The 14605-nt window shown below is 38.3% G+C and overlaps 1 protein-coding gene across 1 annotated transcript; it reads left to right on the forward strand.

The window, feature by feature from the left end:
* The first annotated feature begins 2645 nt into the window (after nt 1–2645).
* Nucleotides 2646–11481, forward strand: LOC136269277 (uncharacterized). Its single transcript, XM_066064809.1, has 4 exons — nt 2646–2849; nt 3219–3421; nt 3614–3716; nt 9459–11481. Exons 1-4 carry the CDS (start codon nt 2745–2747, stop codon nt 11382–11384), a joined length of 2337 nt encoding a protein of 778 aa, XP_065920881.1. The 5' UTR covers nt 2646–2744; the 3' UTR covers nt 11385–11481.
* Nucleotides 11482–14605: the final 3124 nt, after the last annotated feature.

The following is a 14605-nucleotide window of genomic DNA, read 5'->3' on the forward strand; positions in this document are numbered from 1 at the left end:
GATTGTCATTCATAAAGAGACATCTATGGAATGCTGTTGTGGACAAAAATCCATGTTATGTTGGAGTATATATAGCAGCATTATAACTGACACATGAACTATAACTCCCTTTCCCTATAAGATCTGCTGCATGGGGCACTGCATGGACACTATACTTAGCTTGGAACCTCAGTTATCCTAACTATCAGTTTGCTGAACTCAATAATGATTGTTCTATTAGAGTAGCTAAAAATTTTATGAAATTTGCTTAGATTTTAATTTCTTCAATAACTCACCACCATATTCTCCATGTATACTCATTTTCTTGATCACTGACAGTAAACTGAGAGCTAGCTAGTGGTTGATGAGGTTGGAAGAATGGATAAGGGTTTAAGATGTCCTTAACCTTGTAACCTTTGTAACCATGCAGTCAATTTGAATGTTACGCAATGAGAATACTTTCACATGCATGTAGCTATTTGCTTTTAGAATGACATACTAGAATCAGTGGCGGATCTAGGAATTTATAAAGGAGGTTTCCAGTTTAAGGAGGTGGAGATATACACTGACATGAGATATGCAAAAGTTTGCACTACATTGTCTGGTTTGGTAAGGTGAGACCATGCAAAAAAAAAAAGGTCACAGCCTATTGATAGTACATAAAATACCTTAAATAACTTGCTACACATTTAATAGCTACTGTGAAGAGTATCTCGATCGAGACACACGCCGCAATAATTAAAACATTTAATTGTTACGCAATCATTTTTCAAAGGGGTTTCCGTGGAAACCTTGAAACCCCCCTAAATCCGCCACTGAGAATTATCATTAATTTGTCAAAAGGGAAAATTTGGAGCCTGCTAATATACTCCTCATGCATGCACAAATAAGGCATTATGATGTATATGAAAAACAAGTTAACATTGCATATGTAAAATAACAAAATCAAGGCTGCCAAGGCTCAATCATGGATTTTTTCTCCTTATATAGCTACAACTTTTCAAACATATACTATTATAACATCTGTATAGCTATATAGGACCATCCGGGTGTCCTGCATGCAGACTCTCAGCACTTGGCATGTGCTATAAATAATAAAAACAACAAAAAACCTTAAAGCAGTTAGCTATAAAGCAGTTAGCTATAAAGCAGTTAGCTATAAAGCAGTTAGCTATATAAAGCAGTTAGCTATAAAGCAGTTAGCTATATAAAGCAGTTAGCTATAAAGCAGTTAGCTATATAAAGCAGTTAGCTATAAAGCAGTTAGCTATAAAGCAGTTAGCTATAACACTGTAAGCAGTTAAAGCAGTTAGCTATAAAGCAGTTAGCTATATAAAGCAGTTAAAGCAGTTAGCTATAAAGCAGTTAGCTATAAAGCAGTTAGCTATAAAGCAGTTAGCTATAAAGCAGTTAGCTATAAAGCAGTTAGCTATAAAGCAGTTAAAGCAGTTAGCTATAAAGCAGTTAGCTATAAAGCAGTTAGCTATAAAGCAGTTAGCTATAAAGCAGTTAGCTATAAAGCAGTTAAAGCAGTTAGCTATAAAGCAGTTAGCTATAAAGCAGTTAAAGCAGTTAGCTATAAAGCAGTTAGCTATAAAACAGTTAGCTATACACAAAATAAAGGGCTGAGTGGCAGGCATGGAAATGGTGCACAGGAATTGGATATGCAGTTACAAAGAAACAAAAATAATACAAATTGTAGATGAGTTGCCAGTGACAGCTGCATGCATGCATGGCCAATGATATACATAAAGGACGTGATAAAACATAGCTACAGGTTTAGCAATGTATGATATTCATATATAGGTAACTGAGTTTCTGTGGTATAGTCTATCACATGCACACATGGAAAAATGATAGGAGTATATTTGTAGGTAGCCATGAAAACAGTTATCAGAGCCAGGGGGTTTGTTCCAGAAAATGAGATAAGGAATCCACTGGCTTATTAATGCCTGCAGGCACCCCTAATATATGCATCAAAATGTTTATGTTTTGGTAGTGTGAGGATGCCAAACTGGACAGGGATATTCCAGGCTACAGCACAGAGCAGACAAAACACAAAGAAAGTTAAGTGCTCTTGCAGAAATGTATTTTACAATGTCAAGTTCATCGTTTTGCTAATTGAGTCAGAGTTAATCATTTCAAAAATTAGCTAATGAGAACATAAGCAGCCGGGTAGCTATAGCTATCATACTATGGCAGGATGATGTGAATTTGTGAACTTCGAAATTGCCCTTTGTATGAATAAGTGGAGATCATGTATGATCAATCAGAAACATACAGTGGGCAATTGGAAACACGCTATCAGTACCGGGAGCTGAAGGACTGCATGAATATCAGTAGTGTACGTAGGCTGTAGCTATTCTATACCGGGGTGCTGCAGCTAGGGGCTGCAGCTACTCTCGTTCCTTAGAACTCCCATTGTTCCATGCAGCCTATTCCCAGATGAAAAAATCAGAGAAAAAGCTGAAGAGCAGCCTAACTACTTGGCTGATTGACATTTATGCATCCAGCCTACATTATAGCTACACCCCTGACAAAAAAGACTATATATAGCTAGCTCACTACATGCTAAATCGAACCCTAGATCATCTTGTAAAGCTATAGTGCAGTTTATGCATGTTTGAAGACCACGTGTCAAATAATTTAATATTCGCGAGGATCATTTCTTATTAATGCGGAGCATGCCGTCACTATAGAAACGTAGGTGTGGGACGAGGAAGACGCATCGAAGGCCCACACCCGATGTGACAAGTGATGTGGCGATGAACGATAGAGAAGATCTTATCGTGGCGTGCGCTATTGGGGACTTGGCGTGGCTGAAGCGATGTCTCAAGGATGGTTTTCAACCTGAGGACACAAATTCAGAAGTGAGAACAACGGCGAAAATCACACTCACATTTTAGCTGCTAAAATGTCTCCCATTCTTTTTTACATTAATCCATTACTGCGCAATAACTATAATTGGTGGTCTAGCCGGCCTGTACTGATACGATTGTATCGATGGGTAGCTACCACTAGAGTATGAGCCGGTAAAGCCTTATTGACTGCGGAGGCATTCATAGCCTGGTGACTTCACAGCTGTAAAATTTCAGTAAACGTTTATGATTTAACTGCTTTTATGGCCCATTACTCAATTGACACTGTAGTCTCACTTTGTAATTGAACATGTGGTTGTATGTGGCTTCTTCAATTATCAAACAGCCTTGACTATTGATAAATAATTGGTTTCTGTGTAGGGTGCCAATGCCCTCCACAGTGCTGCCAACCATGGGAGGTTGGAATGTCTGCGTTATCTTCTTGAGCATACCAGTATTGGTATCAGCTGTCCGGTTATCAAGACAGGTGCGACAGCCCTCCATTTGGTCGTGTCCCATTCTGCGGGAGCTCGATGTCTTCCATGTGTGAAGTTGTTACTTGAAAAAGGAGCAGATGCGAATGTGTAAGTTGTATGTGTGTTGTACTGAAAACAGCAAAATATATAAACTCTAGGAAATATTCTTTTGTTTTTGTATAATCAGTAAAGTAGTTAACTCAGTCTTGTGTGTTTAGTTGTATGGCATAACAGAAAAGGAATGATATAAAGTGTGTTGAGTTGCTATCAGTAAGACTATTGTGTGTTACACTGTACTAGCCAAGATCATAATGGTGCCACTCCACTACACAAAGCAGCTATTCTTGGATATGCTAAGTGTATGAAGTTACTATTGGAGGCAAAAGCTGACATACATTGCAGGGTAAGTATGTTGTAACACTTTGGGACCAGTTTGTATAGCAACCACTTTTGGACCAAAGTTTAGTTGAATATAGATAGGTCAGATGTGTCTGTGTACGTTGTAGGTGTGACTGGTCTCCAATGCTAGGTTTAGTCTAGTTGCCAAGTTGTGTGCTCCTATAGTAGTTGCCTTGATCACTGTCTGATTTACTCAAGTCATCAAAATCTTGTTTAACTCTTTACCACTATTTCCATATCATTAATACAGTCATTACTTGTTAATACTGTTAACTTGTTGGAATCTCTATCACTTCAATTAACAGCAATCAACTCCTCACTACTCCCATTTAGTGATGTTAACATCATCACATGTGAGCACATTGACAGTTCCCATACACATGCATTAGTCGGGGTAGTATATACATCTCGTCACAGTATCAGTACAATTTTAAAACACCAGAGTGTTTATTTGTTGTTAGTAAATACTATTTACTGAGAAGCATTGTCATGAGGGTGACAGTTAAATAATGGAGATACAAGAGCAGAACTGACAAGTCTGTTGTTGTGTGATAAACTCAAGGACATTATCATTTCCAGCAACAATGTTTCTAGCACCGAATTCCAATCCTGGGCACTAGTCTGTATATTTATGGGCAAATACAGTAAATTTAAGCTTGGGAAATACAGTACAGTTATGCAAAACAGTTATGTAAGGAAAGTCACGACAACAACCCCACTCAGACAGCATGAATGATCATGTGGGGTAAGTAGAATTCGAGGAAAACAGGAACGGGACGGAACAGAAAATGGGAACAACCAACGGGAAATACCTGATAACTGTCATCATACAATATACAAGTTGGATATAGGTTATATTTACAGCACAATGTTTCTTTGCAGCATTTGTTTGGATCCTTCTCAAATGATAGAAGCACTCTAATAGAGCAGTCACTTGCATAAAAAATACTCTAATAGAGCAGTCAAGAATGTTTCACTATTAAACTATCCCACTTAGCAGCCTATAGGGACTTGCATTAAATGGACTATAGCTGTCATAGATACAGACTAGCTGAGTCATCAACATTGAAAGTTAACTACTCCCTTGAAGCCATGCATTCAATTTATAACATGAATAGGGAGGATTCTAATTAACTGACAATTACCTGCATATAGATGCAGGAAGTTGTACCTGCAACCTCAGGAAAAAAGTCACATGATGGGTATGTGGTAGCTGCAGTATTTTTAGGTGCATGGCTCCAATGAGGAGACTAAGGACAGTATGATCAGTCATGGGAGAATAATGACCTGTCATGGTGACTCCTAGCTCTTGGAGCCATGACAAGTATACGTACCAGTGCTGCATGCATACTCCCATCATATGACTTCTTAATAGTTCTTATCTGGAAGCAGTAAGTACAGATTTTGAACCCTGTAATAGGCAGGCACTGTCGGAGAATACTTTGTGAATCTCAGTTTTCATGAGTATTAATTTAATAGTTAAATATTTTTAAATGTTTATGGTTTCAAAGGAGTAGCTAACTTTCAATAATGATGACTTAGCTAGTCCATATACCTAATTTATGACCATCAATTCACAGGCCATCAATGTGGGTCCCTGGTGGGATAGTTAACAAAACATTCTTGACTGCTCTATTAGAATATTTTAATGCTGGTGACTACTCTTTTAGAGTGTTTCGATCGTTTTAGCGGAAGGATCCACACTGTGCTGTAAATATAACCATGATGATCTTTTCAGGCATTTTCTGTGGGTTGTTCTCGTTCCCGTTTTCCTCAAATTCTACTTACCCAATCATGTGTGTGTGACATTGTAAATTACCAAACTAATCCCACCAACAGTGTTGGGAGTAACGCGTTACTACTTATGTAACGCGTTACATAATATTATTACTTTTGTGGTAACTAAGTAATACAACAAAATATGCTATAAAAACAGGTAATATAACTCAAGTTATCTTACTTACAAATGTAACGGGTTACCTAAGTAATATAGTTACTGTAACGAATTTAATATTATATAATATTATTACTACAAGTAACGAAGTTACTAATCTCGTTAGTAATTCACTGAGTAATGCCTAGCCACAATGAAGTAATGAAGTCTACTGAATGAAGCTTATTCACCAGCTTCTTACTTATAACCAAGATTTGCACATTGCCCAACAACGAAATCATGTCATGTGATAAGGTGGTAGTTTCACACATGACAGCTTAAGGCTGTGGACACAAAGTAATATAATATGTAATAGTATTATAGTTACTTTATTTTTTTGGGTAATAACTAAATAGTTCTGTAGCAAGAAATATGTAACTAGTTACTTTTACAAAGTAACTAATTACGCTGTCCCAACACTGCCCCACCGACCTATTCAACGACTATAGAAATAGAACACTCACTGATAGTCTGATCACTGAAGTGGTTCAAGCACTCAAGATGAACACCGAACAAGACAACCAATACAATATAATACTTAAAGCACCGCCTTTGCTTGTGTGTATGAAAAATGTTTTCTTGACACACACCCTCATGCTGTACACATGCACCAGCGATGGATCCAGGACCTGGCAAGGGGCAGGGGCACAAACAGGCCAAGTTGTAGGTGGTTAGGGAGACCCAGATTCTCTTGTTAGTAGCTGTGGTTTTGATACAGCAAATAACAACCTCTTAGTAGTGTCTTACTGTTAATTTTTATCATTTTGGCCTTTGCAGATAGTTGTAAAGTCTTGAAAGGTAACACGATAATTTGTAAATGGTAGTAATATGCATAATATATTCCATGAGTTATATAAATTGATTTTGGCCTGACAAACTTTAGTATTTCAATCAAAAGAAGCATGCATCATCAGTGGGGGGGAGAGGGGCATTTGCCCCAAATGCCCCATCCTGGATCCGCCACTGTGCATGGCAGTGGCTTTAACTATAACACGCTGCAAGGGTATTGTGAGGCAAAGGCTGGTTTCTGGTCAATATTTTATTATGAGAAGCTACAAACCTCCATGATTCTGTGCCTTGGCAGTATTGGTTAGGTACTATCAACCCAAGTTGCTATGGAAGTTTTGTTTGTTTGCTGGACTTTTCTACTGACTGACTGACTGACTGACTGACTGACTGACTGACTGACTGACTGACTGACTGACTGACTGACTGACTGACTGACTGACTGACTGACTGACTGACTGACTGACTGACTGACTGACTGACTGACTGACTGACTGACTTACCAATGCCTTCATACTACTGTGACAAATGGCTAAGGCTGCAGACTTGATTTTTTCACTGTTAGATGCTGACATACCATAGTACATACAATGTTGTCCTCTTTTGTCCTCCTTTGTCTCACATTTCTTTTGCTGATAGCACAATGTCTATCATGTAAGAACAAAGCAAAAATTGTAGAATCATTTTAAGTAAACTGATTTTTTTTCATTTTCAATCTTACTATATAGCCGCCACCAAGAAAACCATAGCGAGGTATTTTCTGCAACAACACTTCCTTACAGGGATGTTATACAAAATCATTTAAAGTGGTTACTGTAAGAGGAAGTAGACAGCTGGGCTTATAACAATCAATTCACTACAGAAAATAGAGTATGGTGATTGTATGCGGAGTATCCAGTGGACCTATAAAGGGGCTGGTGGCATGCCACCCTCCCTCTAGGAAATTATTGAGATTTAGACTCTCAAAATTGAGTGATTTTAGCAGTCACCATTAATATATTTTTGACTGTTGTATTAGGGTGACTGCTCTATTAGGATATGTCAATCTTGATTCATGTCAAACGGTATGGTAGTACTGTTTAAGTAGGGATCGCCCAGAAAATTTTGTGCGGCATCTTAGCAGTATATATATAGTCAAGCCCAAAAGTGTACCCAACTTGCTTCCAATTAGGTTGCCAATATTTTTTTCAAAAGTAGATCTTTCCTCCTGACACCTCAGACAAGCATCATAATGGCTAAGGCTACAGGCTTGATTTTTTTCATTATTATACGTCATTTCACCCTGATTGGACATGGTACAGTATGGACAATGTATGCATCATGGCTTTACCTTTGTCCTCCTTTTGTGTCCAGTGCAATGAAGGTGGATTTACAGTTCAAGTAGAACGATGGCTGGTTTTCCACAGTGATCGGATTGATTGTTTCTCATGTGGCTCTTCATTTGTAATGTTGTATAACGGGCTGAACATAGCTGAAAATGAAGTATGCATTTCAGTTTAGTGGAACCTCAGTTATCCAAACCCCTTGGGACCAGGGGTGGTCCATAAGTCTGAAATGTCTGTATCTCTGAAACCGTGGATAAATAACCTTATAATAGCTTAAAGAAAGAAAAAATAAAAAAATAATCAATATTTCAACTACCCTAATAGAACAGTCACTGCTCTAATAGAGCAGTCATTTCCGTAGTTTGGCTAACTGAGAATCCAGATAACTGAGGTTCCACTGTAATTGATAGTTGGGGCACATGTTCAGACACAAAATTAATTGATTTTATGTCTGACACTATTTCTTTTGATGCAGTATGTGTGCAGGCTCATTTATTGTGCTACAAAAAGTAAACAAACAAGTACAAAGAAAATTAGGATTTCTAGTTCAGCTTTAAGAAAAAATTGAAATTTTGCATTTTGATTATAGAAATAAACAAGGAGGTCATCTACTCCTTCACCTATACTAGTGGGCCTACTCAGTCATATACAACCTGTCAATAGTATAGCCATAGGAAATAAATGTCCACTAATATAGCTGGAGGAGTAGATGACCTCTGTTATCACTGGCTTATGTTACTATGATCCCTACGTACTCAAATGTAAAATTCAAAAAAGACTTGTTTTGTTAACTTTTGTTGCAATATACTTTATGACTGCTGAACCATCGCACATGCACTGCGTCCAAGCAAAGAATGGCACCTGATGTAGTATAAAAATGTATTGCACAACTGAACACCTCCACCACCACCCACCCCCTCCACACTGAAAATGAAGTGGCCATTTTGCTTCATTTTCAACTATGTTCCACCCATTGTATAGTGAATAACAGTATGATACGGTTGGACATGTGTCGTGACTATCAATTACTAAAAACCAAAGTGGCCATTCTGCTTCATCTTCAGCTGTGTTCCATCCCATTATTCAGCATTAAACAGTACGAGAAGCATCCCTGCAATAAATCCAGTCTCACCACGGAGACTGAAGCCATGGTGTCTTGTCATGAATTGATATCTATGTGATAGTTGAGAAAGAAATGGGACACAAAGGAGAACAAGGTAAGTCTGGGATGCATGCATTGTAACTGCTGCATTTGATGAAAAGGTGTATCTTGGGCCCTAAGTGACATCAAACAGTGAAGAAATCAAGTGTGCTGTAGCCTTAATCATAGTCAGGTTCTGCTTGGCTGGAGGCATCAGTTAGTAGAAAATTCATGATTTTTAAAATTTCATAGAAACTTGCTGGGTTTGGGATTGCTCTGTAGGGATTGTGGGTTTCATTGTGCCTAGCTGATACTACACAGTGAGGCTGATTTGGGGTGATATTTATGTGCACTGAGGAAAGCCCAACTTTCATGCACCCTACTACTGTTCTGTACAATAAAGTAATGAAACAAGGGAGGTCGCCTATAAACTACACCTGCATATGTAATAGTGGGCATCCCTAAATCCCCACTAGTACATGTATATCTTTGAAAATTCTTTCTTTGCACTTGTTAGAGAATAAGTTGCAGACTATAGAGTTACATTTTGTTGTTTATTAGGACAATGAGGGGCACACAGCATTAGAAGTAGCCAAGTTATCTGGCCATTATGAGTGTGCTAGGCTCTTACAAGCCCTTCATTGGTGTAGCACCAAAGATAGGATACTGAGGGAGAAATTGCAACTGGAAGACTATTTAGCTGAGAAAGAACTACATGATAAATCAGTCAGCTCATTGAGAAAGAGACATCAAGCTGCACGAGCATTTGAAGAATGGCTTAGTGTAAAGCAGATACCCATTGGAGCAAGGCAAGACCCTGGCGCTTGTGAACTGAGGCTTGATAGTCGGTTGTCTAATTTCTCATGCGATGTCTGTTCTGAATCAAACCAGTCAAGTACTATTTCTAGCAGGACTTTAACATGTAGTACAAAATTGTCACATCATCAGAATCCTAGTAACCTTAAGTCCATTGGTAGACCGCACAGGATGTACCCTTACACAAACTACCCTGATAAAACTTACCGTTCACCCCAGAAGCAAAATGACAAGAAACAAAAGCGTCTAGTAAATGGTCCTACCCAGAATCAGAAAGACAATAAGAAAATTCACTTTCGTTCTAGGACTCATCCTCCAGCTGCCAGAGTTAACAAGTTAGTCACTAGTGTAGAAGTTGTACACAGTCCTGAGCATGCATTGACTAATGATAGTCAAGTGGTTGTTAACACTACTAGTGTACCTCATGTGGTAGTCCATAATAATACACAAGAGAGTCAGCCAGGAGAAGACAAGGTTGATGTTGTAGTAGAACAAAAAGATGTAGAGGACAAGAACATGGCAGACAGTAGAAAACCTAATCCAGCTGTCACAGATGATAGTTTTGAACATTCAAATTTGGAGACAGGTGATGTGGATGACTTTACATTCCATGAAGTTGGTCCAGTGAATGATATACAGTCAGTGTCAGCTAATGTTAGTTCTCCAATGATTGTTCACCTTCTGCAGACACAAACACTTCAACAAGTGGGTCAGAAGCATGCAGCGCCTATAAGATCTGTCTCCCACTCACAGATTAATCATCGTCACAATGCATATCGTGGTAAGTTACAAAGACGTGTCAGTTTGGGGTCCATCCCTGAAGGAAAGGTTGTCACTGACTATACTCAGGAGATGGATGGTGATCAAGCCTTCCAGGAAGCTATTATCCGTCAGCTACTCCTTGCACAGCAGCAACAAGAAGAAATGAAAGAGACAATATTATCAAGTTTTAATGATACCACAGGATGGAGTAGTGAAGGTTCAGAATCTGAAGAGGGAGAAAGCTCTAGTGACAGTGAAGATGACCATGAACATTGGGTAAGCAGTGCTTACAAGAGAAAAGATAGATCTTCCAGACCCAAAGGAGCATTCGCTACGAGATCTACACCTTCACTCAGCAAAACTCAAGCAGTGCCTCACACAACCAAGAGACCTAGTTCTGTTGGTAGTGCCAAAGTGTCAGCAGTTAAATCAAAAGGTTTACAAAAGAGTTCTCCACCATCATTAGCCATACTGAACATTGCATGGCAGCCTGAGACTCTGGCTAGGCCACTAACTCCTAGAGTTCCCAAGGACACAAGACCAAGGATGATTCTCAGTCTTAAAAATGGTCATCAAGCCATCAGAAGGAGAGTAGAGGAAGACACGTTACCTCCAGCTATTCCAAATAATTCACCAATTCACCAGGTACATGATACAGTGGTGGAACAAAAGATTAAACCTCAATTTCTTATGTTACCAACAAGTACTACTAATTCTGAAGATGGAGGATGTCCCAGTCCCCTATCTTCCAAATCAACTGTGTTGTTAAAAGATAATGCAGCCAGTAAAGTGTCAGATATTAAGAATCGTAGACGTGCAAAGTCTGCTACACTTCAGCACAATAATGCAACAGTATTAAAACCGACCATTTTGAAGTTTGGAGGCGAACTAAGGCCAATGCATGCTTAAATGTATTGTAAAATCTTATTTATGTATTGTAAACATGTATATAGTATAAAGAAAATATTTTTTGTGAAATATTTGCTAACACTCTAATATAACAATCACTTGGTACACTTAGCTGACTACGTTGTATACAAAGGGATGGTCTTAAGAAACTGTTATGACAGTTAAAGAGATCAAAAATTGGGAGGACACCAATGTATTATTACAAGTTCATAGTTCTAGCAATAAAACACCAGTCATGCAGTTTCTCTATATACATTATCATTATAATGGATTGCACCTAGCTAGATAGATGTGTACCAAGGATTCTGAATTATCCACAATTGTCTTTGAGCACATAATAACATAATCAACCCACCCAGGTGTATAGGACAACAATAATGCCATATAATTACACTATATAAAGTTACAATGAATCGGTAGAATATAATTTTAATACCATTAGCTATAACTTTCAATGGACAGACAGTATTAACAACTCATCCTTTTTGAACACCACACCATACTCTTCTCCTATCAGAGAAACTGGAATGCATAATTATAATACTATCTATCTGTGTGTCCACATAGCCATGTACATCCATTAACAGTTGACACATGTGCAATAAGGCAACCATCATCATTCCAAACAGACTAACAATCACATTCATCATGATAGGCAACATGGACTACTTCACAGACTATCTCACATCAAAGAGACTATACACCCAAAGGTATTAATTTGGATTGACATAAGTAATACATGTCTGACTGTGAGGTCACCAGAAGTGATGTGTCATTTAAATCTCACGTGTACAGCATTGTACATTTTGTGGTGACTGTAAACTTGCGGCTGAAGGATACTGTGATGCTTATTCAGCAGGTGGGGGCTGGCTCATTGTTCAGAGGAGACAAGATGGAAGTGTTGACTTTAACAAAAATTGGGTAGATTATGAAAATGGATTTGGTAGCTTGAGTGGGGAATTTCGGTATGGGTTACATGCCATCCATTGCCTCACAAATCAAGGAGAGTGGCAAATGCCTATATTGACTATGTGTTTACTACTGAGTAGGGCAAAAGGTTATACTTTAGGGTATTGCCTGCTACTGCAATATCAGGATGTAGTGGAGTGACAAGTGACCCATTTAGCATGCACCATCTTATTCACAATGATGCATGGGTATTACACCTGCACTGTTAAAACAAAAATACTATGCCAAAGGTACTATTTTTTGACTGGAGCAGTCAGAATTCAGCACTTTCAGGTGCTACCATAGGTAAAAGTGCTATATGGTAAAATATTAAGGTAGTGCTTATAACTTGAACAAGTTGCTGACTCCAATACTATCACATTCCCTTCTATTAGGAATGGAGAAGCTGCGTTGCAGTCAGAGCTAGTGGTAAGTAAGCAGCACAGAATGAGTTGCAAGCCTATACATTTGACAATAGGGTGACAAAAATTTTAATGTAGTTACAATCTTCTAGCCATGTTGGGGGCCGAAATGTGCCATCAAGGTCACAGGACCACTGACAAGGGGCAACTGGGGCATTTTGCCCTGGGCCCTAGGAGCTCCAAGAGGCCACCTGGACCTGGGAATTAATAATTACAGTGAAACCTCAGTTATCCGAGCCCCTTGGGACCAGGGGCGGTCCATAAGTCTGAAAAGTCCGAAACTATGTATAAATAACCTTAAAATAGCATAAAGAATATATTTTTTAATTTTCAGTATTATCAACTACCCTAATAGAACACTCACTACTCTAATAGAACAGTCATTTCTGTAGTTCGGTTAACCGAGAATCCGAATAAGTGGGGTCCGGATATCTGAGGTTCCACTGTAAAGATCGAGATGCTCTAATAGAAAAGTTACCCTAATACAACAATCAGGCAAATATTGAATCATAGTAGCTATACTCTCAGGTGCACATTCAATAATTATTTTAGAAGGTATAGTAGTATTACTATATAGTAGAGCAGTTACCCTAATACAACAGTCAAATAAACACTAATGGTTATACTGTGATAAACTACTGAAATTACTCTCATATTCAATCTCAGAGGGTCTAAATAATTTTCAAGGAGGCAGGGACGTACGCAGGAATTTTGAAAAGGGATTTCCACTACAACTAAGTGACTGTTATATTCGAGTAGTTTATATTGCTTGACTGCTTTATTAGAGTATCTCGATCTTTCCACCAAACACATAATTCAGAACAAGTCTATAGCTATGTGTTGCTATCATGTGAGAAACTATTATTTAACTAAATAAAAGTTTAAAATGTGTCCTGCATGTTTCGTGACAGATTTTCCCCAGCCCCCCTAAATAGAATAGCAGCACAATGCAAAAATCATGCACTTTTTCATAAAAGCATGAAACTTTCCACATAAGTAGTACTCCCCATGACATAAATTTTTTTGATATAGTACCATTGCAGAGATTTGACCTTTGGTGACTTTTATATGGCCATTTTTGCACAGAAATTTGATCATTTTTGTCTTTATCTCCTGAGGCATTAATTAACTTGCTAAAACATGGTACCAATATAAAGATCTTTTTGAAAGTGATTTTATTCCAAAGTTATAATCATTTATATTACCCATAGATAATTTACACCCTAAAGGCAGGTAAACTCAGAGAATTTTGGAGATGATAAAAACAATCATAACTTCAAAACGGAATTACCTATTAAATTCAAATAAAAATCAACTGAGTTGTTCCGTTCAACAAGACCTTTACTTTGGTACCATGTTTTAGCATGCCAATAATTCCCAGGGAGATAAAGACAGAAATGATCAAATTTCTGGGCAAAAATGGCCATAAAGGTCACCAAAGGTCAAATCAGCGATGGCACTGTATCAAAAAATACATGAGGAATTCTATTTATGTGGAAAGTTTCGTGCTTTTATGAAAAAGTGCACAATTTGGCCAATTCTCTCAGTGGCCCTGAGTGAGCAGCAGCGCAGCAGAAGCAGCAGATGCAGATGCAGCAACAGCAGATGCAGCAACAGCAGATGCAGCAACAGCAGATGCAGCAACAGCAGATGCAGCAACAGCAGCAGCAGCATCAAGGCAACAACAGCAGCAGCATCAAGGCAACAGCTGCATCAAGGCAACAACAACAAAACAGATAATATAAAATCAAATCATTCGCCATTTATAAGGAATTCTCTTGCAAGTGCATGTGCAGTGGCATTCAAACTTGCTTTCTCACATGTGTGCAACCATATAGTACAACATGAAAG

Source organism: Dysidea avara, chromosome 10 (genome assembly GCF_963678975.1).
Source record: "Dysidea avara chromosome 10, odDysAvar1.4, whole genome shotgun sequence".
Taxonomy (NCBI): Eukaryota; Metazoa; Porifera; class Demospongiae; order Dictyoceratida; family Dysideidae; genus Dysidea; species Dysidea avara.